This window comes from Tachypleus tridentatus, chromosome 1 (assembly GCF_004210375.1).
Source record: "Tachypleus tridentatus isolate NWPU-2018 chromosome 1, ASM421037v1, whole genome shotgun sequence".
Classification (NCBI taxonomy): domain Eukaryota; kingdom Metazoa; phylum Arthropoda; class Merostomata; order Xiphosura; family Limulidae; genus Tachypleus; species Tachypleus tridentatus.
The window spans coordinates 37,530,328-37,554,899 of record NC_134825.1 but is presented as its reverse complement, the minus strand read 5'-3'; the positions used below and the strand labels follow the sequence as shown (position 1 = coordinate 37,554,899).

Genomic DNA, 24,572 nt, shown 5'->3' with positions numbered 1-24,572 from the left:
TAGGATCCTCTACTGCAAGGATCTCCCCTTTTTGGGGAGTTCTCCAGATATTTTTGAAGGATGCTTCATTCTTTCCTTTGCACAGGTCCCTCTACCAACATGTGTCACAGTGTGGGATTCTACCTATATATGCGAGATAAGGTATCATATCAGAAGTTATAATTTTCCTATACTGAAAATGTATTTCTGATAGGTACTTAACTTAAAAATCTAGTTATTTAATTTAAGTAGAGTTTTTGACTTGTTCAATGTATAATCAAAATCTAAAGCCAGTCAAGTATCAAAAACAGTTTTCTTTCTTTAAGAGATAACTAGCATATACATCTTGCAACTAATGTTTCAAGTACAATTATATTTGACTTTTGGTTGACTTAAATTTTTGGTGAATTGTATTATTGTTGTAAAAATGCTGAGAAAATGAAACCAAAATATTTTTAACCAGTGAAGACTTTTGTAATCAGATATCTTCCATGGCTGCTATGAGGAAACTGGCTGAGAAATCTAAAGATTCTGATGGTGTTCTTGAAAAGTATGAGAACCTTAAGGCTAAAAAGTAAGTAAAAATGTATATTTTTGTGGGTGATAGGTGTGAAATTGCACTCTCTTGAAACATTATGCAACAGGAATTAAATAATTCAAACTTTTAATTTTGTTAACTGCAAAACTTGAATAAGGAATTTTAAATGAAGTATTTTTGTAGATTATGAAATAAATTGTAGAGTGTAGATCTTGCCAAAAGCAATAAACAATTTTGATGTTTCTGTGGGTCTCCATTTTGTCTAATCTTCTAGATTATTTTTTATATTCTGTAATGGGAAATTCAGAAACTCATTCTGGCCTGCAACATTTTGGTTTGCAACTGCCACAGTGTTCGTGATATATCTGTTTTGTACAGAATGGTAAATTGATCACTGGAAAATTTTTCATACTATCATTGGTGCTCTATGTATACTTGCCACTAGCATTTCATGATTTGAAAATATTGAGGCTGTAAGAACAGGAGCAATATGTTGAGAGTGGGTGGATTTGAAGTCACTAGATGGAGAAATAGACAGGGATTTTGTTGAGAAGTATATTTGGAAACTGTCATAGGTGCCTGATGCCTACAATTTTGATGTCTAAAGTATTTTGTGCTCATTATTATTGGTATTTTAAAACCATTATTCTGCTGTACATCATATTAAGTGTATAATTATTGCTATGCTCAGTCATTTTTATTTCTTCACCCACACACTTTTAAACTAAATTCAATATTCCTGGAAGGTGTATACTACATACTCTGTAAGACTTAAATAAAATATGGTTGGGTAAACATGCTACAGACTATCATTTCAAAACAATGAAGCTGAAAAGCTCAAAATTAGTGTAAACAATTACAAACTGACAATTAATGTACAGATTTTTTATTACAAATTACAGCTTTTACAGTACCTGTTTTAAAAAAAATATTCTTCCACACTATAAAAGCTGTAACTTGTAGTAAGAAATGCTTATAATTAGTAAGAAAACTCAAAACAAAACTACTAATATATATATGTTTCTGCTTTTATTTTATGGGCTTAATATTAAAGCATATGTACTAGAAACCTACTTTTAGGCATTGAGGTAAAGGATTTGATAATCAACATGCCACCAACGGACAAAATTGTAACAAGCTTTAGAGAAATATCCAAAGTATCCACTGAAAAATATTTGCTGAGAAGAACCCTACTTAACAACAACTTTTCAAAGTATCTTTATGCCATTGTATTTACAGTAGTATTGGACAGAAATATGTTTAATCCATCTACAATAATTGCAAATGTTCGTGAAGGAGGTGAGAAGGAAGAGATCTGGAAGTATTCACTTTTCTGGTGAATTTTTAGTTGTATCAGCATATTGATTCATGATTGTTTTCTGTTTTTAAGTTGGGGAAACTTTTCACATTTGGCTGAGATGATCAAAGCTCCCTTGAACTGCTTTTGTGGTCCAGTGGTGAAAGACTCATTTAATGTTGTGGTTAACATCATGGACTCCAGGTCATACAGGATGAGCATTAAAATATGCAGTGACATTATAACTGTAAAGTATACATTAAGAAGTGTAAAGAAATTTGCTCTTACAATTATCCAGAAAGCTGAACCCTTACATGTGTTTCTCTAATGCTCTGTATATACATAAGAACAGCTTACAAATCCTTGAAATAGGAAGATTGCAGAAAGACCAAACAAAGTACAGTCCAGTATGAAGTCAAATTAAGACACCACCTGTAATCCTCGTGGACAGTCAGTTTTCCAAAGCAAAAAGCCATTTAAATGTACAAACTACAAATCACCCAAGATGTTCAAGGTTTATCAGAGTCAGCTGATGAAAATGGGACAGCAGCCAAAGTAAAGACTGTTCACTTCAAGTGACAAGAAAAAGTTCAATGTTTATAATATAAAATGGTTAAAAATTAACTTTTAAAAGTTATGCAGTTAACTTGCTTGTTAACACCTGGTAACAGTGTCAATGGTTATGTATTACTTTTCTGAGAGGACAGAATGCAAAATAGTTCTTAGGTAAACTCTTGTATACTGAGATTGAATACAAATTTGGTGTTTTTTTAAATGTAACTGTGCTCCAATTGTTTCATTATTATCTAATCAAGTTTGAGTTAATATACACCCTTTTATTTTCAAAACATAAAAGAAAATATAGTGTGAAAGAAGAGAGAAACCCCTATCACACTTACATTCTATGCTGTTTTCCACTTTTTGAAAACTTTACCACTGTCATATATGCAGAAGTATGGATGACTACAAAGATGTTGAAACATTTTTTTTCATTTTTTATAAGACTATACATCGATTCAATATAAATTTGTCACTAAACTATGGCAGAAAGATGTTGATCCAGTAACAGAAGACACTATTTAAATAGAACAATACCACCTGTATAACAAAATATTTTTAACTTTTACCACCATATTCATTTTCAGGCTAAATAGAAAACTGTTTGATTGTGATGTATTGTAGATTTAAGAAAAAGAAAGAAATGCAGGTATTCAGTTTTAATGTGCTTTGTTCCCAGGTAATATTTAAATGTTATTTAAATAACTATATTTAACACTTTGTGCAAAGTTTCAGTTTTATGTCTAACACACACTTGGTCTCTAAGAAAGTACAAATGTTGTTCTGAATTATTTAAGTACATCACATAATATATTGCACTTATTAATACTTTTTGAAGGTGTTTATGATGCATGAAAATCTTATCCCTGGACACAAATAAAATTTAAACCAGACTGTTAAAGACATAACTTTATTTGTATGTGATGCAAACTAGGTACTGTAAAAAAGTCATCAGAGATGAATAAAATCAAATAAAAAAGGTAACCAGAATTGTAGCAACATAATACTGTGAAATAAGTATAGACCAAAACATTGTTTAAGAGTAATAGTATATACATTTCAAGAAATGTGGAGAACGTTTTTACTTTAAATTCAATGAACTTGATAAAAAAAAATGAAAGTCTACTTCCATTATTTGTAATTTTTTGACCTTATTCTCCTGTACATTGACACATTTTAGCACACCATAAAAAAACATAAAAATCTGCATAACGTCTAGTGAAGAACCACAGTTATTAGTAACACCAGCTATCTTCAGTTGATATGGTTGAATAATGAGATTATCCACTGGACCTGTGCCCATGACTTTAAGGAGTTGTGGAAAAATAGTATTTTTCTTTTTACATTCTTGAATGAATGTCTGTTTTATGCTATAAAGAAGAATGTTTTAATTGAGTTTTGTGCTGAATTGTGTGATAAAAACGTTAATAGTTTTACATTTTTTATATTAAGGTGAAGTTCATTATTTTGGTGAAAAATTTAATGAAGCCCTCTGCTTGAGAATTCATGAATAGCAGGGCTGATGTGATAAATTTATTTTTGGCTGCTGAACACTTCTTTCTGATTGGTTTTGCCAAAATGATTTTCATATATGAGGGTTTTGTTGCAGATAAAGGTTGTAATTAAAAAGTAGGTGTTAGGGTTAAGGCTATTTTGAAGAGGTTGGGCATATTTAGTTAATCTGGTAGGCTGATCATATAATACTCTATAGAATGGAATACTACACATATTGATGAAGCTGAGTTAGTGACGGTAACAAATTTCTCATCTTCATGTCATTGTCTGAATACTGATTTTGCATATTTATTTTATACTAATACTGCTTTTTTTGTCGCATAGTGTTCGTGAAGTGGACCAAGTTGTGTATTTGCTATCCCAAATAAATTATGATGAAAAGGTAAGATTATTTTTTAACATAATTCAATTGTAATGTTATAATTGTGGATTGAAATTGTACAGGTATTTAAAACATACAAGTCCCCTGGTGGGACTAATGAGTCCTCAGATTTGCAGTGCTGAAATCAAGGATTCGATTCCTCTTGATAAACACAGCAGAGAGCCTGATGTAGCTTTAATATAAGAAAGTACACACATTAAAACATAAAATGTTTTACTAGTATTCAGTAGCACAGATAAATAATATATAATGATACTTGATGAATATTTATTAAAAGGTAATTGTTTGTGTAGATTATGCAAATAGCATAATTAGTTGTGTCAATAAATGCATAATTAAAAATATTAATATTTCTTCTTGAATAACTTTGCCATTGTTTGTTTATTTGATGTAGTTTATTGAGTATACAGTCTGTTAGAGAGGTTTTCAGTTGGGTTAATATCTATAAATTCTGGTACTACCAATCATAAATAACACCATCACAGTGAATCACAAAAAGGTACACATAATCCATGAGAATGCTAAAATATTTATGAGATGTAATGCAGCCATTTAGAGAGAAAACAATGGACCCAATCTGTACCTTGAAAATGCATTGTATTTTATTACTTCACTTTCACTAACTTGCACATTGTAAACACAACTCAAAGGTTCCAAAGCTATGTTGAGCTGTTGCCAAGAATGACTCATTTTACTATTCCATCTGTAATAATAGCATCTCTCAAAATTTATTTGACCAAATAACACATTTACATTATTAGCAATGTAATCTAAGTAGTCTTTTCATTATCACTACTCCCTTTTGTTAACAGCTGAGTTTACTACACTTTGTTGTTGGACTGGATGATTCTCATGCATAGTTGATATCATTTATCTGTTGTATCATTAGATGCCTATCGATCATAACAATCCTTTATAACCACTGTCTATTCCTGTCTTTGATCAGTTTTTGCCATTCACAGTTTTTCTTGTTTTTGCCACATCATATACACTTGTGGGGTAGTCATTTCCATACCATATACACTTGTGTGGTAGTCATTTTTTATCTTCTATTTTGTTACTTGTTTATTCTTGAGATAGTGGAAAAGTCCAAAAAGTAAGTAAAGGTGTATTGCCTAGATGGCTGGTATGGGTATTAAAAATGGTAATTTAAGTAAAGTAAAAGAAAATGTTAGACCTTCTTAAGTCATATTCAGGTTAAGATCATTACTGGGAAGTTCTTGAGGTTGAGAGTTTATTAAAGTTGTTAATACCCATACCATTCATCTCTGTTATACATTTTGACTTCAAGTAGGTTTCTTGTCATCATGAAATAAGTAATGTTTCTACATTTTTTGGAAGGCATTGTGTGTGTGTGTGTGTATGTAAATCCATGTTTTCATTTTAAATACACACATATGTAACACATAGAATATTGATTCAAAATAAAATTGAATAATATGAAATATTTCACAAGCAAAATAATAAATATTTGAAGTACAATTTTCATTTAGTTCTGTTTTAAGTAGTAAGCAAGCAATACATAAAGAAACAATGAGTTTTTAATGCATGATCCAAGGTATCAAACATTTTTTAGACCAAACAGTTTCTAAGGAAAAATGCTGAATGTAAAGCAGAATCCCAATCAAGAAGAGATGCGTTAGCAGGTAATTTTGAAACCTCTGATGTTAGTCTGACCAAAGAAGAACTTATAGAGGTATGTACCCTGTTTTTGCATCTTGAATTTGTCCATACAGATCTTAGCAGGTCTTTTTATTAATTTATATATATATAAATGAGAAAATGTTTAGAATAGAAATTTCTAAGGCTAACTTAGCAATATTTGTTTTAACATGTTCTCTCAAAAATAATGATTTTCATTTCAGTATAGACACTCATATGTTTGATATTTCTAATTATTTCTCTAATAAGTAAAAGTGAAGGTGTTGTGTCTAGAAAATTTTATTTGAATATTTGTTAGTTCACAAATTTTTTTAGTAAAGACATAACTGTATAATTTAAGTTTATAATAACAGTCAAAGAGAAAAAATGCTTTTTTCTCTTACTCAGTCAGTTTAGTATTCATTTGACACTCAATTAATAATAAGTAGCAGAATGTACAAAAATCTTTGTTTTACCAAATAATACAATCACAATACAATTCAATAATACAATTTATATAGGATGGATGGAATTTTACTTGTATAACTTATTTTGGCATTCCCTACTTTTGTATGACTCCCACAAACACAGAAAGTTTAGAAATGTAAAGAATTGTTTTATTCTTAGTACAATCTTTAGGTCATTATTTTTTATATTATTATAGTATTTAATGCTTACCAATCAAAAAGTAAATTATTTATTGAATTTATTTTTATAAACAGTTAAAAAATAGGCTGCAGCGTGAAGCTTCTGGAGGCTATGGGTCAGCCATGAAATCTACAAAAGATTCAACTTCACGCAAAAATAGTAAGTTAAGCTCTTTAGTATTATTTGTATAATGTTTGATATGCCCTTTTACTAACTTCTGGGCTTGATGTAAGGTTTTAATTCTCTTTGATATTAATTTTAATTTGAACTCCAGTTTTAAAAACATCAAATCTCTGAAATCATATATTTCATAACAGTTCCAAATAAAATTAGGCATTTCTAATAAATTTGATCCCAATCAGCTGGATTTCCTGTACTACCCAGCTGGGTAAAAGAAAGACCCTTCATGACCTGGGATTTTGTGATGGATTCTGACATAGAAGAAAACAAGGTAAAAGTTATTTTTTACATACCATCATGATTTGAAACTGAGAAGGATTTCGAGAACTAGTTGTAAGTTGAGTTATTTATTTAATCAATATCTCTCTTTATTGTGCTTTTTCATGCTGAACTTACTGTAGTATTTTTCATTGTTTATTATATTGCTTGTACCAGTTTATGGTCTTTTTTTTTTGTTATCAAGTTCTACTATAAGAATTGTCTAGGGTAATGATTCTGGAAATGGTACTTCAGTCATGAAGCATTTTTATGGTATTATTTTGATATAAATTTATCACCATCTATTATTGAGGTTGTTTACAATTTGCAACATAGTTTGCCCAAGAGCGTAATCATTATATGTTTTAATGTATTTTTTAAAATTTGTACTTGATGAAAATTAAATGTGTTTGAAAACAACAACTTCATTGCAATTTATTAGATTTTTTTCTAATTCTTATTTACTTGAATCATTTGCAGGTCAGTCCTATTGGTTCATTACCTGTTCCATCCCAGGAAGAACAGCTAATTGAAGACCTTCTCTTCTGCCTTGGGGTGAAGTTACTTTGTATTAACGATGCTGATTTATTTTTGTTTGTGATTAAGTGTAATGTTTTTACTGGTTTTTCACGTTTTACACTCTAATTTTGTAATTGTTAGTTAAGTTTTCAAAATAATTAAGATGCCACTATGTGTTATACAAGTATTTGAAGTGTTCTTAATTAAGAATATTCTATGTGTAAGCTATATTTACAGGATAAACTTAGTACTTTCTTATTCTAATATTTATACTGTATCTAACTTTATGCAAGCATACTCAAATACGGTGTTAGTATATGTAAATGCCATTATTTTAATAGCTTATTAACTTTATTGCAATGGTCTTGTATATTTTATATTACCCTTGTAATCACCATATAACCATGATACTATAAGTCTGAAAGTACTTAATGCACCCTCATAAAATTTTATAAGGTTACAGTAGATATTAAATATTTTTGTGAACAACAGATCAGAAATTTTTATTAAGTATTTTCTCTAAAACCTTGTCCATAGTTATATGGTGTCGGAGTATTAACTGCTTCAAGTACAAGTGATTTTTATTTTAAGATTAAAAATACTCTTTTTCATCTGAAAAATATCAATTTTTATTATCAAATGTTTCTTTCCAGGAAAATTTTGTATTTAATCTGATATTTTCTATATCATTAATCAGGGTTGGTAGATTTGACCAGCCTCGTAACCATCATAAAATATTAGGAATTAATTGTAAGTTCTCCTGTTGTTTTTTTTTCTGAGATTAATGCAAATTGTAACAGGAAACTACATTTATTTATTATAAATATTTTAATGCTTGTAGCAATATATTTATACTTAATTTTATTGTTTTATTCCTCTTTGAACTGTCTAGCTAATAATTATACAACATAACTTGTAAATTACTTGGTGAACATGCAGCTCACATTACTGTATTGAATTACATAATGCATAAGCTGTTCACAAGCTTATCGTGTGATAAATTTTATTATTATCACATTTTTTTGTTATCTGACTTTATCTAACCTGATAAGTTTGTGTTTTGGTATTTTAATTATATTCATAATAAATAAAGAATACACATAAAAAACAATAAATATAATACTTACCCATTTCTTAATTTTCACTGTAAACTGTTTAACTAACTTAAGCCTATTTTTAATACTAATGGTAGTACTACAATAAATAAGTTTTTATTTAATTGAATAATGTACCTTATAACATAAAGTAACAAAACACAAAAAGACTTTAGAAATTTATCTAAGCTTATTGCTTTGAGTTGGTTATAAATAATATAGGATAAAATGTCAGAAAACTGTTGACAATTTGTGAAAAGAGAATGTGGCAACTGGGTCTGATTTTCTAGTTTATATATCTGTAAACAAGTAAGATTAAAGGGTAAAGTTTTGCATGAGTGATGTCTTTATTATTATAAATAATTTTATTAAAATTCCATACTTATCAAAGGGATGGTAAAGTAAGTAAATGTCACAATTCTCATACTAGGGGAAATTTTTACATATTTCCTTACAAAGTTAAGAATATGAAATGTAAATAATTTTAAAATTTGATTTACTAACTACAATTTGGTGCTACGTTTGGTCATATATATTCTTAATAATAAAGTAGTTTAATTGAATTTTGAATTTAATTTTATAAAAGGCTGTGACATAATTCTTGACTACCCAATGCTAAAAGGTTAATTTGCACAATGTGTTTAGTACTCATTTTCCACATAGTTGCTCTTCCATTTACTCTTTATTTCTATATCAATAGGATAAATGTTTTGAAAAATAAACATGAATAATACTATTTTGAAAATAAAATGTAGCATAAGTATTTGACTTAACAATAAATTGATATTCAAACAGTTTGAAACTATATTCTCTTCTTATAACAATACAGCTTAGAAATATACCCTTCTTACCCCAAAAAAGTTTAAAACTTTACTTACTTCTTAGAGTAATACAGCTTGAAACTATATAGTTTTCTTACCACAAAACAGTTTGAAACTATACACCCTTCTTACCACAAGAGGGTTTGGAACTATACATCTCTACCCACTGAACAGTTTGAAACTGTACTTCCTTCTTACTACAAAACTATATAGAATTAAACCTGCTTCTTACTACAAAATGGTTTAGAGCTATATACCCTTTTATGCCACAAAGCAGTTTGGAACTGTATACACGTCTTACTACAGAACAATTTTTTGCTGTTTGCTGTCCTTATGACAATATAGTTTGGAACTATGACCTTCTTACCAAATAATTATATCTGTAAAAGTAATTAAGAAAGACAGTATATTTAATTGAAACATATATAAATTATTCTTAAAATTTTCACCCATTTAATAATCCAGTATAAAGTGGGGAAATCGTACAAAAAACTGAATATACATCATAAAATATTTATTTAAACCACTACATACCAGTATAATCTTTTGAGCTGTTAATTCATGCAGAGTACTTCTCCAAAACTCATAGTTTATTGAGTATGGTTAAGTAACAATAATGCATTTTATAATACAGGATTTTGGTACTATTCATCAAATATTTTAGTCTGTGACATTTATTATTAAAACAAGAGGAAATCTTTGATAGCCATGACACTTAAAATTGTTTAAGGCTGTATTAGAGTAAATTAATTTATGAAACCTGTTTATTAGCTATGTTTTTAAGAGTTAGCAATATAAAGCATGGGGTGTGCATATCTCAGATTCCATTTTGTTATTCATCAGAATCTCTACCTCCCTACTCTAAAATTGAAATACTTTTGAGCAGGATTTGAACAAATTAATCTGTGAGACCTTGGGCATGGTCAGATACATCAACTGAAAGGGTTTGACTTCTTGAGTCCAAAACTGTAATTAGCTCTCATGTCAGTCAAGAGATAATAGAACCATGTGCTTAAAGTTGGTACTTGAAAAAAACTGAGAGATTTTCTATGAACTGCTATTCCATGGCTAAAAATTGGCTCATTGTTGTATAATACACCAATAAATGTATTGCATAATACATTAGTTAATGTGCTGCTAGATAAGTTGTATATTAATTTGTTATTTGGTTTTTCCAAAATCATTTTCACAATGGATACAAATAAAGAGCAGTTGTTTTCATCTTCTCATGAAAGAGCTGACGTTAAATGATCTACATGAATTTGGTGGATTTTCTTACCATGTTTGATTATTTGATGTTTGTTATATTTGTATTATTCCTAAGACATATATAAGTATATAATTAGTTTTAATAGTAAGCCTACTACAAACCTCTATGTCAGGTGCTGATACCAATCTGAAATAAAGAATTCCTTAATGTTTTCCTGATCTGATTTTTAAGAAGATCTGTATGTTTTTTTTGTTGTTTTTTTTACCTATGCAAATACAGAATGCATTCAGGTGTCTTCATGAAGGCAATCATGGAAAAGCAAAAAGAACTATTGGTGACCATCAATTCAGGTCATGTCCTGAAACATTTCATTTGTTTCTTTAGTTCTTTAAAAAAAGAAAGATAAATTTATTTTAACATAGTTATATTTGCCATAAAATATCCTAGCATCATTCAAAAGAGCCTTTATTTCTGGTATTCATAACTGTTACTAGGTTCAACCTCCCCCTTCCTGTTTTCATTACAGGAAGATTTGCTGCAGAGCCTACATTGATGAATACTAAGTGGACATGCTTTACAATATTTTGCAGTTGACTTTAGGTTCTTGGACCAATATTCCACTTTTTGTTTTCCTTGTAGTCTGATATATGTGAGATTTGAATACACTGAGGCTTGATGCACTCTACTAGTAGTGTGTATATATATATGTACACAATAGGAATATATAATCAGTAGAACACACAAATGCAGATTATCAGAATCTGATTCTTATATTGGCCGATCTTTGGCACACTGGTACTGATCTGACATTTCACTCAGGTCACAGGTTTATTTGATAACTACTAAAGTATTTGCAATCATTGAATAAAATGACAAACATCTTTTTCATCTCATTTTCCTCTTCCTCAATTTATATACCATCTTCTGTTGAAGTGGTTCTTTTAAAGTTTCTTGGTAGCTCATATTCTCAATCTCCAAATTGTAATTAAATAACTGACAGGTGAAGAAATTCAGAATACATTTACAGTAAGATATTGTTTAGTTTTGTGTGCTATTTCAATATATTTTTAGCCTTTTAGCACAAACATTTACAGATGAGAGACCTTTCTAAAAAAAGTATATATTTTTAAAGTGTAAAACCAATGATGATAATTGGATAAGATTGTGTTATTTAAAAAAAAAATTACAGAATGAAGATAATTTCATTCTATGCATTTTATATCAGTAATTTTGTATTCTCAAGGTGGTTGGTATGGGTATTAGCACTGTAATTAAAATAAAGTACAGAACAACATTTCGACCTTCTTAGGTCATCTTCAAGTTAATCTTTGTTAAGATTACCTAAAAAGGTTGAAACCATGTTCTGTACTTTATTTTAATTAAAGTGCTATTACCTTTATTAGCCGTCTTGAAAATACATTTTTACTTCAAGTGGGTTTTTGTCTTCACGAATTTCAGTATTCTATTTACACACTGTATTTACCTGTTGTATGAGTTGTTAATTTGTTTGCTATAAAGTAATATCTGATTCTGGAATTTTTCTAGTAGCTACAGTCTGATTGTAAGCCTATTTTCTTAATATTTACTGCAATGAAAAGCTCACAGTCAATAGACCTGCACATTTTTGAGTTGTATAAAAAAGTACTTACTATGTTTATTAGTTTTTCAGCTGTAATAAAAACAGTTGTTGATGCTGTATAAAAGTGTATTTTTTTCATGTTTATACTTAAACCTTGCTGACGATTATTTCTATTCTACAAATCATAATCTGGGTCACTTTCATAATCTTCTTATCGTGTCAGTTTTGTCAGCCATACTAGCATACGTATGAAATATCAAATTATGCTGAAAGCTAAATAGACTGTTACTATACTATTTGGAAAGTGTCTTTTGTTATTTTTTAAACATGACTGTCTTGTTTTTACTGATGATAGATAACTTTATTGTATAGTTAATGTTTTATATTGTTTAATATATGAGATATTTTTAATCAGAGAAAAGAAATTGATTCCCTGATAATACCAAAAATGTTGGGAAAGAAACTTATTTGCATTTAGAAATTTTGGTGCCAAAATACATAAAATTAGATGCAAGTCTTATATACAATAGAAAAGATTAATTATAAGTTTGTCCATTTTCTAAATGATGAAAATTTTAAATTCCTTAGTAAAATTGAGAGAGTATTGCCATAAGGTTTCAATGTATTTTTCCCAATAAATTAAGATATTGTGAGGATGCCATGTTTAATATTTTTAATTGGAAAGTATTGGTGCAATGCCTGACAGTATTTTACTTTTTTTAGGGCATTGAAGGTGACCTTATTATCAGCAAGCCCCTTGTGGATCCATATGGACCTCGAACATTTGTTATTGATGAAAGTGCAGGTCAGGCTTGTTTCTTTCTTGGCTTATAATAGTTTTTTAAGTTATAGTTGCATAATGCAGATATATACAAGTGTGGCATGTGCAGCTTATTAGTCAGCATGTTTAACTGTAGATCAAAAGTTTTGTAGTTTGTGCTCCATTACTGTCAGAAACAAAAACCTGAGAAAAAGTTTTCCTCAAATAATAAGCTTTAAACATTGCAATGGCACCTTGATCCATTGGTTGCAGTAGAGATGTTGTATTGGGTTGAAGAAAATGAATTTTGACATTTTCATTAAAGTCAATGTGCTGTTGGATGGCCTGGTCCATTATCTAATAACAACAAAACTTTAAACTCCAAGTTGTTTTCTTTGCAATAACGTTCAGTTGCAGAACAAAATAACTTTTTAACCAGTCTTCAAACAAAGTTTTCATGACCCGTGCTTTTTTATTTGAACACCAAACAACTGGGAGAGTCTTCTTTGCACAGCTGCTAAATGCTCTGGGGTTTCTGCTCAATACACAAGCATGGGTTTTAATTTAAAACTGCTAGATGTATTTCTGCCAAACAAAAGTGTCAAATGATCTTTTGACACCTTGTAACCTGGCTGAGTGTTTTTTCATTTTCTTAAAGAAAAGTTCTGGAAGGCATTTTTATCCAAAATAAACCTGATTTTCAACATTAAAAGTTTGGTTATCTTTGTATTCATCTTTTTCAATAATTTCTATAAATTTGTTGGGAAATTCTTCAGCAACATCTTTGTTTGCACGTGAACTTTCACCTACAATTCGAACATTATGGATCCCCGAGCATTTTTTTAAAATGAAAGAACCAACAACAACTTGCTAAAAATATTTCATTAGTTGCCCCTTCTCCATTGTTTTCCTCTATTACGTTTTCTTTAAGGATGTAAATAAGACTCATAACTTTTGTTTGAATTTCTACTTGACTTAAAGGAATTCACTTCTGATTGCAATCTTCTATCCATATTGATAGCAGATGTTCCATATTTGCCATTAAAGAGCTCCTTTTCTTTACAATTGCTTTTGAGACAAAAGAGTTGGTAGCCATTCCATACTCTTTGTATTGATTCTTTTCTTTCACAATTCTCCTTACAGATGATTCATTTATTTCTTTGTCTCATGCAAGTTTGGCAAATGAAGTGCTTCTTCATGGCATTTGATGATTTCAGGTTTCTGTTTTAGTATCAGCCATTTATGTCTCTTTGGCTCTGTATCATCACACTTTCTTTTTTCAATCATAATGAAGGTATCTCTGTAAAAAGGATACACCTGTGCTTAAGAAGGAAAAGCTGGTCTTAGACTGCCGCTGGAAGAAAGTGATGCTTGGATTTATACGCTACACTATATAAATGTGCATGTACATTGTATAATCTTGCAGAAAGATGTAGAATAAGTGAGTGACACAAATTCATGGAGATCATTTCAGAAAATTTTAGAAAAATGTGAGCCATAATAAAAAGGACCTAAGGACTTGTACATATATAAATATAGCTGCATTATAGCAATCATTCAGTACTAATTGAATCATCAGTTGCAAATCTTAAATTGCACTGTAGTGAATCCTGTACTGATTGAAGCCATACTGTGTGAGGTATTGCTGTATTCCATTAGAGTAGCCCAAAATAAGCTGCATAGTATTTCATTAGAGTAGCCTACAAGTTGACAGCAGGTGGTGTTGATAGGTAGTCTAGTATTCCATTAGAGTAGGCTACATTTTGACAGCAGGTGGTGTTGATAAGTTGCCTAGTATTCCATTAGAGTAGGCTACATTTTGACAGCAGGTGGTGTTGATAAGTTGCATAGTATTCCATTAGAGTAGGCTACATTTTGACAGCAGGTGGTGTTGATAAGTTGTCTTTTCTCTTGTCTAACACTTTAAAGCTAGAGATGTCTAAACAAATAATTCTTGAGTATCTCCTCATAAGAATGAACAGAAAAATATATATTTGTATAATTTATACAGACAGGGTTTAAGGGCAGTTTGATTTCTTTGTATACACTGCAGCAGTTCCAAGGTTTATGTAGAATATTTTTAATAAAAGTCTTCTAAATCTTTTTCTTTTATATTTGAAGCTGCAATTCTTAGTTTCGTTCTTGAATAAAGTTAGTATATTTCCATGACTTTTCTCCAACAAACTTAAAAAGAATGAAATTGTGTTCACAAGAGCTTAGTCTGTCTTAGTCATGTTTTAAATTTCATTCCTATCATCTTATTATTTTCATAATACAGCACAAAGAAATCAGAAGCTTTACCCTCTTATTCCACAAAAATAGACTTATAACCTTCAATAAAATTACTTTTTACCCTTCTTTTTTCAAGAGAAAGTAAGAGATGTTAACCAATCCCCAAAAGATAACATTTTCATTGTCAGAACCATCCCAGTAACTTTCCTTTGAACCCTTTCCAATAAGTCAGTAACCTTCTTACTTAGATAAGTAGACCTAAAATATATGTAGTATTCCAAGTGACGTGTAGCTGTTGACATGTTTCTTTGTTAGTATTATTATTGGCAAGCATACAATATTGGAAAAAGTTCTAACAATCTTTTGTAGTATGGATTAGTTTTTGCAACTTTAGGTTTGCTGATGGCACAGCTCAGGTGCACCGTATAACTAATTATTTTGAATGTATTGCTAACTGTTAAATCACAAAGGTTAATATTTTATTTGGATACACATTACTTATAGTTTACTTTAATTACTTACATTTTTCAATATCAAGTTCAACCCCCTTGCCTTGGATATACTTTACTGTGTGTGACACAACATTTCAGTGTCTTACATTCAAACTTTTATTAAACTTCATTTTGTTTATGTTATACCAATTAGTACAGCAAAATATAGATTACTAGCTAAGATTTTATAATAGTTTTAAGCCCTTAATTATACAAGGCAGTATTAAAATAAATCCTGGATTTCCCCTAGTATGACATACATGACACATTTTCTCTAGGCATTTTATCTTACTACTATCCCTTGAAAAAGTACAAAATTAAATGTATATTATTCGCTATAAAATCATCATTGATCTGACAAACCATACATTTTATAGTCTTCAAATTTGTTTGGTACAAAGCTGTCAAAGAGAAAATCAAGACCTCTCCTGCCACACCCCGTGTAACATTCTTCCTTTCAGGATTGGTTAATAGTTCTATTGTACATTTAATTATATGTTACCTATAACCAATTGAAAGTCAAGGTTTTCATCTGTCAAATGACATTGTGTTTTGAACAGGAAATCATCATTTTCACTAATAGTAAAACCTTTGTTCCTATGGACAAGTTGTCAACTAGCTTGGAATTCTTAGTTTTGTACTTGAATAAACTTGTATATATTTGCATGACTTTTCTCCAACAAATACTTAAAACAAAAATGAAATTGTCTTCACAAGAGCCTATTCTGTGTAGGGCAAATATGTAACAGCTCTTGTTTCATAGATAGAGAGTCAGAAAAATTTTGAGAGTTAGCAGAAGTTGTTTATTTTGTGCATGTTTTTAGTCTGTATTCTTTGGTGCATCAATTAATTAAAATAAAATGTATTTAATGCATTCCTACCATTAGTATAAAAATATAAGGTTAAGTATGTTTGACAGTTGATAGCAACTGTAAGAAAGATTGGGTAAGTACTTTATTTCTTTACAAATAAAGCAGTTAACTCACATTACCTTGTGGGTAATATAATTCAATAGTGTAACTTGAGATGCACACTCCCTGAGTGATCAATCTATAACATATATTGGTGAGACTAGTAGTTGGACATGATTCTGAGGGTAATAAAACAATAAAATTTAATTATAAGTAGATGTATACTGTTAGGAACTTAAACTACTTTGGATAAATGAATGTACTTTTATTCAGTGATGTCGAGAAAACCCACTTGTAGAGAAATATATATGCAAAAATGGCTCGTTTGGGTTGAGAAAATATTTTACATAGAAGAGCGAACAATGTTTCGACCTTCTTCGGTCATCGTCAGGTTCACAAAGAAAGAGGTAACTGACCCGGAAGCTGATTACATGTTTGAAAGGGGTTGTGTAACTGAGTGTCGGAATGTAGAGGGCGGTGTTAGTTGTTTGAATATATAATTTTATTTATTTTATTATATTAATATAGGTGTAAAGGCGTTCCTTTATATTGGTTTATTTTGGGTTTAAGTTGTTGTATAAATAAGGCTTCTTTAATTTTGCGTTTGTTTATGTTTGTTTCTTTATTTAGTATTTGAGTGTTTTCTGTGGTTACGTTGTGTTTATTTGACTTGCAGTGTTCGAAAACGTCTGAAGGTGACTTTTTATGTTCTTTGAATCTGGTTTCCATTTTTCTACTTGTTTCTCCCAATATACAAGTCGTGGCAATTATCACATTGTATTTGATAAATAATGTTGGTGTGGTGTTTGTCAGTGTAGTTTTTACATAGTATAGACCCCAGTTTTGTGCCTGGTTTTTGAATAAATTTGGTATTAACTGGAATGTCATATTTTGTTACTAGTTTTTGCCAAATGTTGGTTATTTGTCTGCTGATGTCAGGAATATATGGTATACAGCAGTATATGGTTTCGTGATTTTTTGATTCGTGAGCTGTATTTACTTTAGTTGGTTGATTTTGCTTTCTGTCTAGGTGTGTGTGTATAATGTTTTCTACGGTTTGTGGAGGAAACTTATTGATGTTGATGAAGTATTGCTTTATTTTGTCTAATTCATTTTAATTTTATCTGGTGAGCATAGTTTTATGGCTGTGTTTATTTGGTTTCTTAGTATGTTGAGTTTTCATTTTGTTTCACGTGCTGAGTCCCAAGGAATGTATAGTCCAGTATGGGTGATTTTTCGGTGGATTTCTGTTTTGAATTGTGTGTCGGTTCTTGTAATTTTGAGGTTAAGAAATGATACTTGATTGCTTTTTCCTGTTCACATGTGAAGTTAATGTTGGGATGTATAGAGTTAATGTGATTGAAAAAATTAAGTATGTGTTCTGTAGATTTGAATCCATAACCGTGTCATCTACATATCTGTACCAGTATAGTGGTGGATGTAATGCTGTGTTAATTGCTTGTGTTTCAACTTGTGTCATAAAAATATTGGCTAGAACTGGTGATACTGGGTTGCCCATGCTCAGGCCATTTGTTTGTATGTAGTTTTGGTTGTTGAACATGAAGTTTGTCTTTATCATGGTGAATTCTATGAGGGTTGCTAACTGGTTACTGGGAATATCTATAGTTGGGTTAGGGTCTCAGATATAGAGTTCAAAGGCTATTCCAGGTGATTATTTTAAAGAAATTATTATTTCAAGGAGGAAGAAGATTATTAGATAATTTTGATAATTATAATTGATAATTTTGTAGTTAATTTTCAAGATTCCATGTATTTTTCAGGGAGTTATTTGGTTTTGTATTATTTTTTTAAATTACATTGAACAATATTGTCATCTATTGATGAAATAAAATCCACTGTAGGTTAAACAAATGTACCTGATTAGTTGAACATTTTTTCTAGTTTTCAAATCACAAACAAGCATATATATGAGATTTTATACAGAAGATCCTTTTCACGGGAATACAAATTTTTTTCCCAAGAAAATCAGTAGATAGACAATCAAAACTGTCAGAAGTTTTATTTTTTATATAAAAGGTATACAAAATATTTTTATTTACAGTATTAAATGTTCTTTAACAATGTGTTAAATAAATAAATTTTAGAATTACCTTTTAATATGAACTGTTGGTGTTCTTATTTTTTGATAATTTACACTTTATAGTGTTTTCGTCTAATAGTAAGTAAATGAAATGTAAACTTATTTAAACCATAACGACCTCTTTAATCCTACTTAATGTATATGTAATTTCGATGTGATTAAAATTATTTTTTAATATTTTTTTTTACTTTTTAACTTTAACATCGTATAATGATAAGCTATGATGATGATTTGATAAGTTTCTTATTTCAATTTTATTTTTATATTGTCCACTTGTTTCTTTATTACAGATCCTTCATTAAGGGAACTTTTAAAGAGAATTTTACCCATTTGCAGCCATTACTCAGTTGTTGTTCGATTTATTGAAGGTAGAAGATTTTAATTTCATCTGACTGAATGATTTGTAAAATTTTTGCAACAAAATATATGCTCTTTCTTTTTTTTCATCGTAAAAAGATGGGTCATTATTTTTGTATTGTAAGACTTTTCTGAATGCTTAAGATTACTAGTTGTATATGTTATCTACTGTATTAAGCTGGAAAGAAACTTTGTAATGGAAAGTACATATAATATGTGTGTTTCACAAGTTAAATCTCTTTAATACATGTATGGCACATTGCTGATTTTTTAGAACTTTAATAATTTCTGTGGGTTACTGTCATGATGAGTCAGCTGCATCTTGTTGATTAGCATTTCTATTTAGACTGAATTTGAAGTTTCTTTGATTTGGACTTGAAACCAGTAAACTTTTGAAATACTCTATTCTTTCCTAACTATACTCAGTTTTTTTGTGTACATTTGTGAAAAGATTTGAAATGGCTATCTTCAATTTGAAAGAGATGTAAAAAAATATTATAAATTAAAGATAATTTCTAGTAATCTTCAATATTATTGAATAAAGTTCAATTCTTACTGGAAATTATAATTGAATCAAAATGTAAAAACTTGTTATACATTTTATAATCAGCTGTTATCTCTATTTTGACTCATAATTCTGTTTGTATAATTATTTTGGGGAGTCTGAGTGAAGTGTGTAAGATTGTTAAGAGAATTTATAGGGTTGATAATCATCTTTTTTATACTTAATGGTGGGAATGGTAGGACTAGGAGACACAAATATAAATCTTGGCAGGGTAGGAGTCATCTTTAAACTAGTTTCTAATGGGGTAATTGTCCTTTGGATTGGATTACCTTCATTAAATTAAATTTTAGTGAGTTTAAGGGAAGGACTGATACATATTTCAGTGATAAAGATTGGATTAAAGTTTAATTTTATTATTAGTTGGCTTTAGTGGATAGGACAACTAAAATGAAAAAAAAAGTCTGTCATTGTCCTGAAGTATGTTAAGGTAACTTAAATAAAAATAAGTTTCTTCATCTGGATGATGTAGAGAAGTCACAGTACCAGTATGGCCTAGTTAATCAAGCTCTAGCAGCAGCCATGAGACAGCTCTTCAAGGATTATTTTGTGCTAATCGCTCAACTTGAGCACCAACATCGTCAGCATGCACTGTCTCTTCAGAAAGTCTGGTTCTACCTCCAACCTAGTTTAAGAACAATGGAAGTCCTAGCTTCAATAGCAAATACAATTAACAAGGTATGTAATATTTTTTTGTTCATATCCATCTAGAAGAGCAATATCCTCAAATTGGTTTTTAATCTGTAAGTGGATGATTCAAATGTTCAGGTTATCAACATTTCAGCTAAACAACCATTTTGGTCCTGATGAAGATTGTTTGGTCGAAACATGGATTATAGTCTTTTGTTTCTTTACAACTGTTTTTACTGTTTATTTGTTTTCTTAAGATTTCAGTATGTTGAAGTAACATTTATTTGTTTGTCTTTTGCTTCTTTTTTTTCTACTCAGAATGATTTAGTCTACATTTTTACTTTAATCTATGGTCATAATATCAATGAAATTTCAGTGTACCATATTGATACATTTAATTAGAATAGTTTCAATGACTATTTTTTTATGACTGTTTGAACATGAATAGGGAATACTCAAAAAATCTAATCATATCTACATGATACATTAATATTAACCTTAAGTGAATAGTATTGGTGATTTGCTTCAACCCCATTTCCATGAAATTATGAACAGCTATGTCTGTCATATAATTCTAAATATACCTATCCCCTTCAAAGCTAAATTTCAAAGTAATGTGTAGAAAGGAAGTAAGTTTTCCATTTGATAACTTGTTCCACCATTTATGCAGTGGTGAGAGTGAAAATAAAAGGAAAAAAACCCAAAAAAACGTGTTTATCCTTTTAGTTATATAGGGATTCAAATTTACATATATATAATAGAAATTACTAAGTAATATAATGTTTAAAGTACATGTAGTTTTGTTATATATTTTGATAATTATTAGTATTGTGTTCATTGCACACTGAAGATGCACAAGCACCAACCTTTTTATTTTATTTTTAGAGCAAATTATGCATTAATTTTGTTTTTCCAGGGTGACTGTTTTGGAGGAAGTGTCCTCAGTGTCTTACATGATCGAACTGCAGCTTTAACTGGGTGTGTAAGTTTATGTGTGATGTTTTAAAGAACGTAATTCTGTAGTTAGTTAAAGGAAATGAAACTTGTTGTTCCCATATTTAACAAGTTATGTTTTAGTATTTATGATGGATGGATTGTAAATAATAAACAGTGAATAATTTAAAAGAAAGATAAAGTTCTTTAGAAACATGTTTATTTCTTTTCACACTAAAACTTCATCCCGATTAAAGTTTTCCTGCTCTGTTAATCTTACCTTATTTGCTTCAGCCTTTATTCCCACTATATTGTCCATAGAGAGTTAAATCTTGTGATTCTACATTTATCAGTGTGTCCTCTGTCCCAAATCTGGGTATAAGCTCTCAGTAATTACTTCCTTTTCACTTTTTCTCAACAACTGAACATTACAATAATGGTTTTACATATTGCTATGGGTTTTTCGTCAGTGTTGAATATTCTAAGTTATACCTACAATTTAGATAATTTTTTGTGTGATTTTTTAGACATGTTTTATTGAGATTTGAGTTTATTGTCTATTTTCTTTACTTTAGGCATGGCATGGCCAGGTGGGTTAAGGAGTTTGACTCGTAATCCGAGGATCATGGGTTCGAATCCCATCAAACCAAACATGCTTGCCCTTTCAGCCGTGGAGGCATTATAATGTGACGACCAATCCCACTATTCTTTGGTAAAAGAGTAGCCCAAGAGTTGGCAGTGGGTGGTGATGTCTAGCTTCCTTCCCTCTAGTCTTACACTGCTAAATTAGGGATGGCTAGTGCAAATAGCTCTTGAGTAGCTTTGCATGAAATTGAAAACAAAATAAACCAAATTTTTACTTTAAATTTAAAAACTTATTTCTGAGACATTTTCAGACATGAATTTACAAATTCAAGTCTCTGATATTTAATTGCCTATTGCTCCTATTGTTCCACCTCTGGAGTCTTGCATTACACATGCATCAAGAGAGTTTTCTATGGAGAATGTCCATATATACGATTCTGGGATGGAGGATGCAGTAACATAGGTGTAGAGAATCACAAGATTTAACTTGATATGGGTAAAATAATAGGATATAAAAGTTGGATCAAGCTAGGTAAATTTCATACCAATGCTTAAATAGGCATAGAAGAGTAACTTTCACAGGGCTATAGTGTGAGATGGATGCAAGTTTTATTGGAAATACCCTTTTGATATAGGAAAATGTTAACATTAATATTAAGTGATTTTTATTTTAGATTTAACAGCTCAGACATAATGGAAGTATCACATGTGATGAACATATAAAATATTGGTTGTGAATTACAAAAAATCTTGCTTTAAGACATAAGTTGATTTAAAAATAACTCTGAGTTTATTTGATTAGAAATGAAAACTCTCACACAATTTTAACACATCTACAAAACTTTCTTTTACAATAACAAAATTTGTTAAAAGAAACACGAGAATTCTGAGAAGATAACTCACCTCCTCACACAATAGGAAGGTGATATAACCCATGTGCATTCACTTCCCCTATGCACTCGCACTTGTAATAACTTCGTTTTTCTCCTTGGCATTATGTTGAACATATGTGTTCAGACTTTCTCATCTGAGTTCAGTGTAAAATGTGCATTTGTTAACAAAACTTTGGTAATTGTTTGTTTGTTTTTGGCTTTTGTTTTAAAAGCTTTAATTTTGATCATGAACTCTTGTACTTAGTTCAATGTAAGTGAAGATAGTACACATAAAAGCCTTTTGTTTTTTATTAGCATCTTTGAGGTTGACATATTTAGGTCTGAATTTTTTTTTTTCTATGCTTTGTTGTAAATGCAGCCATTTTCAAAATTTGTATTTGTATGTTTTAAGATTGAACAAAGTCATTATTAAAATACTAGATATTTGACCTGTTGTGGCTAACATTTTCAGTGCCTTAACTGTATACAGTGTTATAAGCTTTGTCTTTATTGAGTATTAAATGGATAAAGACAGATAGAGATCAATATTTTTAGGTCTAAATCATTACAGAAACTTTTATAACCTGTTTCTGGATTGTTTGAAGTTACTCAAATAACTGTTAGTACTGGTAAAAAATTATAAAATAAAACATTTTCATTTTAATGAGATTCAAATCTACTTTCAATTTCAAATAAATACTCACTATTAAAAAAATTGTGTTTAGAAACTATTCACATTAGTAGTAGGAGAGTGTCATCTGCACCATGTATATTTAATAATTTATGGACAGTTTGTAATAGATTGTTAGGAATTCTTGATAATAACTTTATTTGGCCTTAAAAATAGACATTCTTTATGTGAGCCGATGAAAAGTTTCTAAAGTAACTTTTTGGTTTTACCAAAATTGGAATGTGAGCAAGTGCCAAAGGTTTTTTTCAGTGAGAAATTGTTGCAATTTTCAAATAATATAAAATTTATCATATACTTGTCTCTGTGATGTTGTAAAGGAAAGGTTAGTTCTCTGATTATTCAATGACATGGAAAATTTTTTTTGCTAGGTATTCATTGGCATGTCTTCTGTTGGCTTAGTTATAAGCATGGTGTTTTATATTTTTCACTGCAGATATAACAGAAGTGTAACCCATTGTGCACTGAAATGATTTATTGTCATTCCACATCAAACAAAGTGATTTGACTTTTATTTTCATAAGATATTAGTATTAAGCCTATTACATTTTTAAACACTACATTTTAATCTAGTCCATTATGGAGTTTCAAAAATTACAAATGTCTAATAATAGTATTCCAACCACACACTATGTATTTCATATCTAATGCTGTTAATGAGTTTCATTCAATAAAGAGCTCGTCAGTGTAGCTGGGATATAACAAACACAGCAGTGGTTGAAACTCTACTCGTACAATATTTAATAATATAACAATTTGTATAGTGCATACACATTTCACAAGGCATAGAAAAATAATTACAATTATATGTGTCATGAGACATTCATATTAGCTTTATTACATTTTCAAACACTACATTCTTAATATAGTTCCTTAGGGGTTTTTAAGAATTAGAAGAGTATACAATAATGATAATATTCCAGCTACATCATATTTGTCATATTTACTGATTGTTAATTGGTTCTTTCATAGTGTGGGTTTTGAATGTTTTGAATAAAATACTGCAGTTTAAAAGCAAAACCTGCAATCCCCAGGTATGATGAGTTAAGCAAATGGATGAAGTAGTGAGTAGTTTTTTTTAAGCTATGGTATTTGGATAATGGAGATAAAGTATTTGTAGTTCTACTTAATAAAGTATTAATATAATTCTTAACAATCAAATTTCATCAGACTAGTATATATAATTCTTAGTTTTCTAAATAATTACATAAATTATAAAGTGCCATACTTA

General features: G+C 29.8%; 1 protein-coding gene across 3 annotated transcripts in view; it reads left to right on the top strand.

Annotated features, from left to right (window-relative positions):
• The window catches only part of LOC143246311 (gamma-tubulin complex component 2-like), an 88,887-nt gene that overhangs the window by 13,116 nt on the left and 51,199 nt on the right, over positions 1–24,572 (top strand). For all 3 annotated transcript variants that reach the window (XM_076492823.1, XM_076492813.1, XM_076492831.1), the window contains 10 exons: positions 462–553; positions 4,212–4,269; positions 5,846–5,965; positions 6,633–6,717; positions 6,921–7,009; positions 7,477–7,551; positions 12,943–13,024; positions 19,005–19,082; positions 20,106–20,311; positions 21,180–21,241. In XM_076492823.1, the coding sequence (XP_076348938.1) occupies positions 462–553; positions 4,212–4,269; positions 5,846–5,965; positions 6,633–6,717; positions 6,921–7,009; positions 7,477–7,551; positions 12,943–13,024; positions 19,005–19,082; positions 20,106–20,311; positions 21,180–21,241 (947 nt within the window). The remainder of the gene's footprint in view (positions 1–461; positions 554–4,211; positions 4,270–5,845; positions 5,966–6,632; positions 6,718–6,920; positions 7,010–7,476; positions 7,552–12,942; positions 13,025–19,004; positions 19,083–20,105; positions 20,312–21,179; positions 21,242–24,572) is intronic.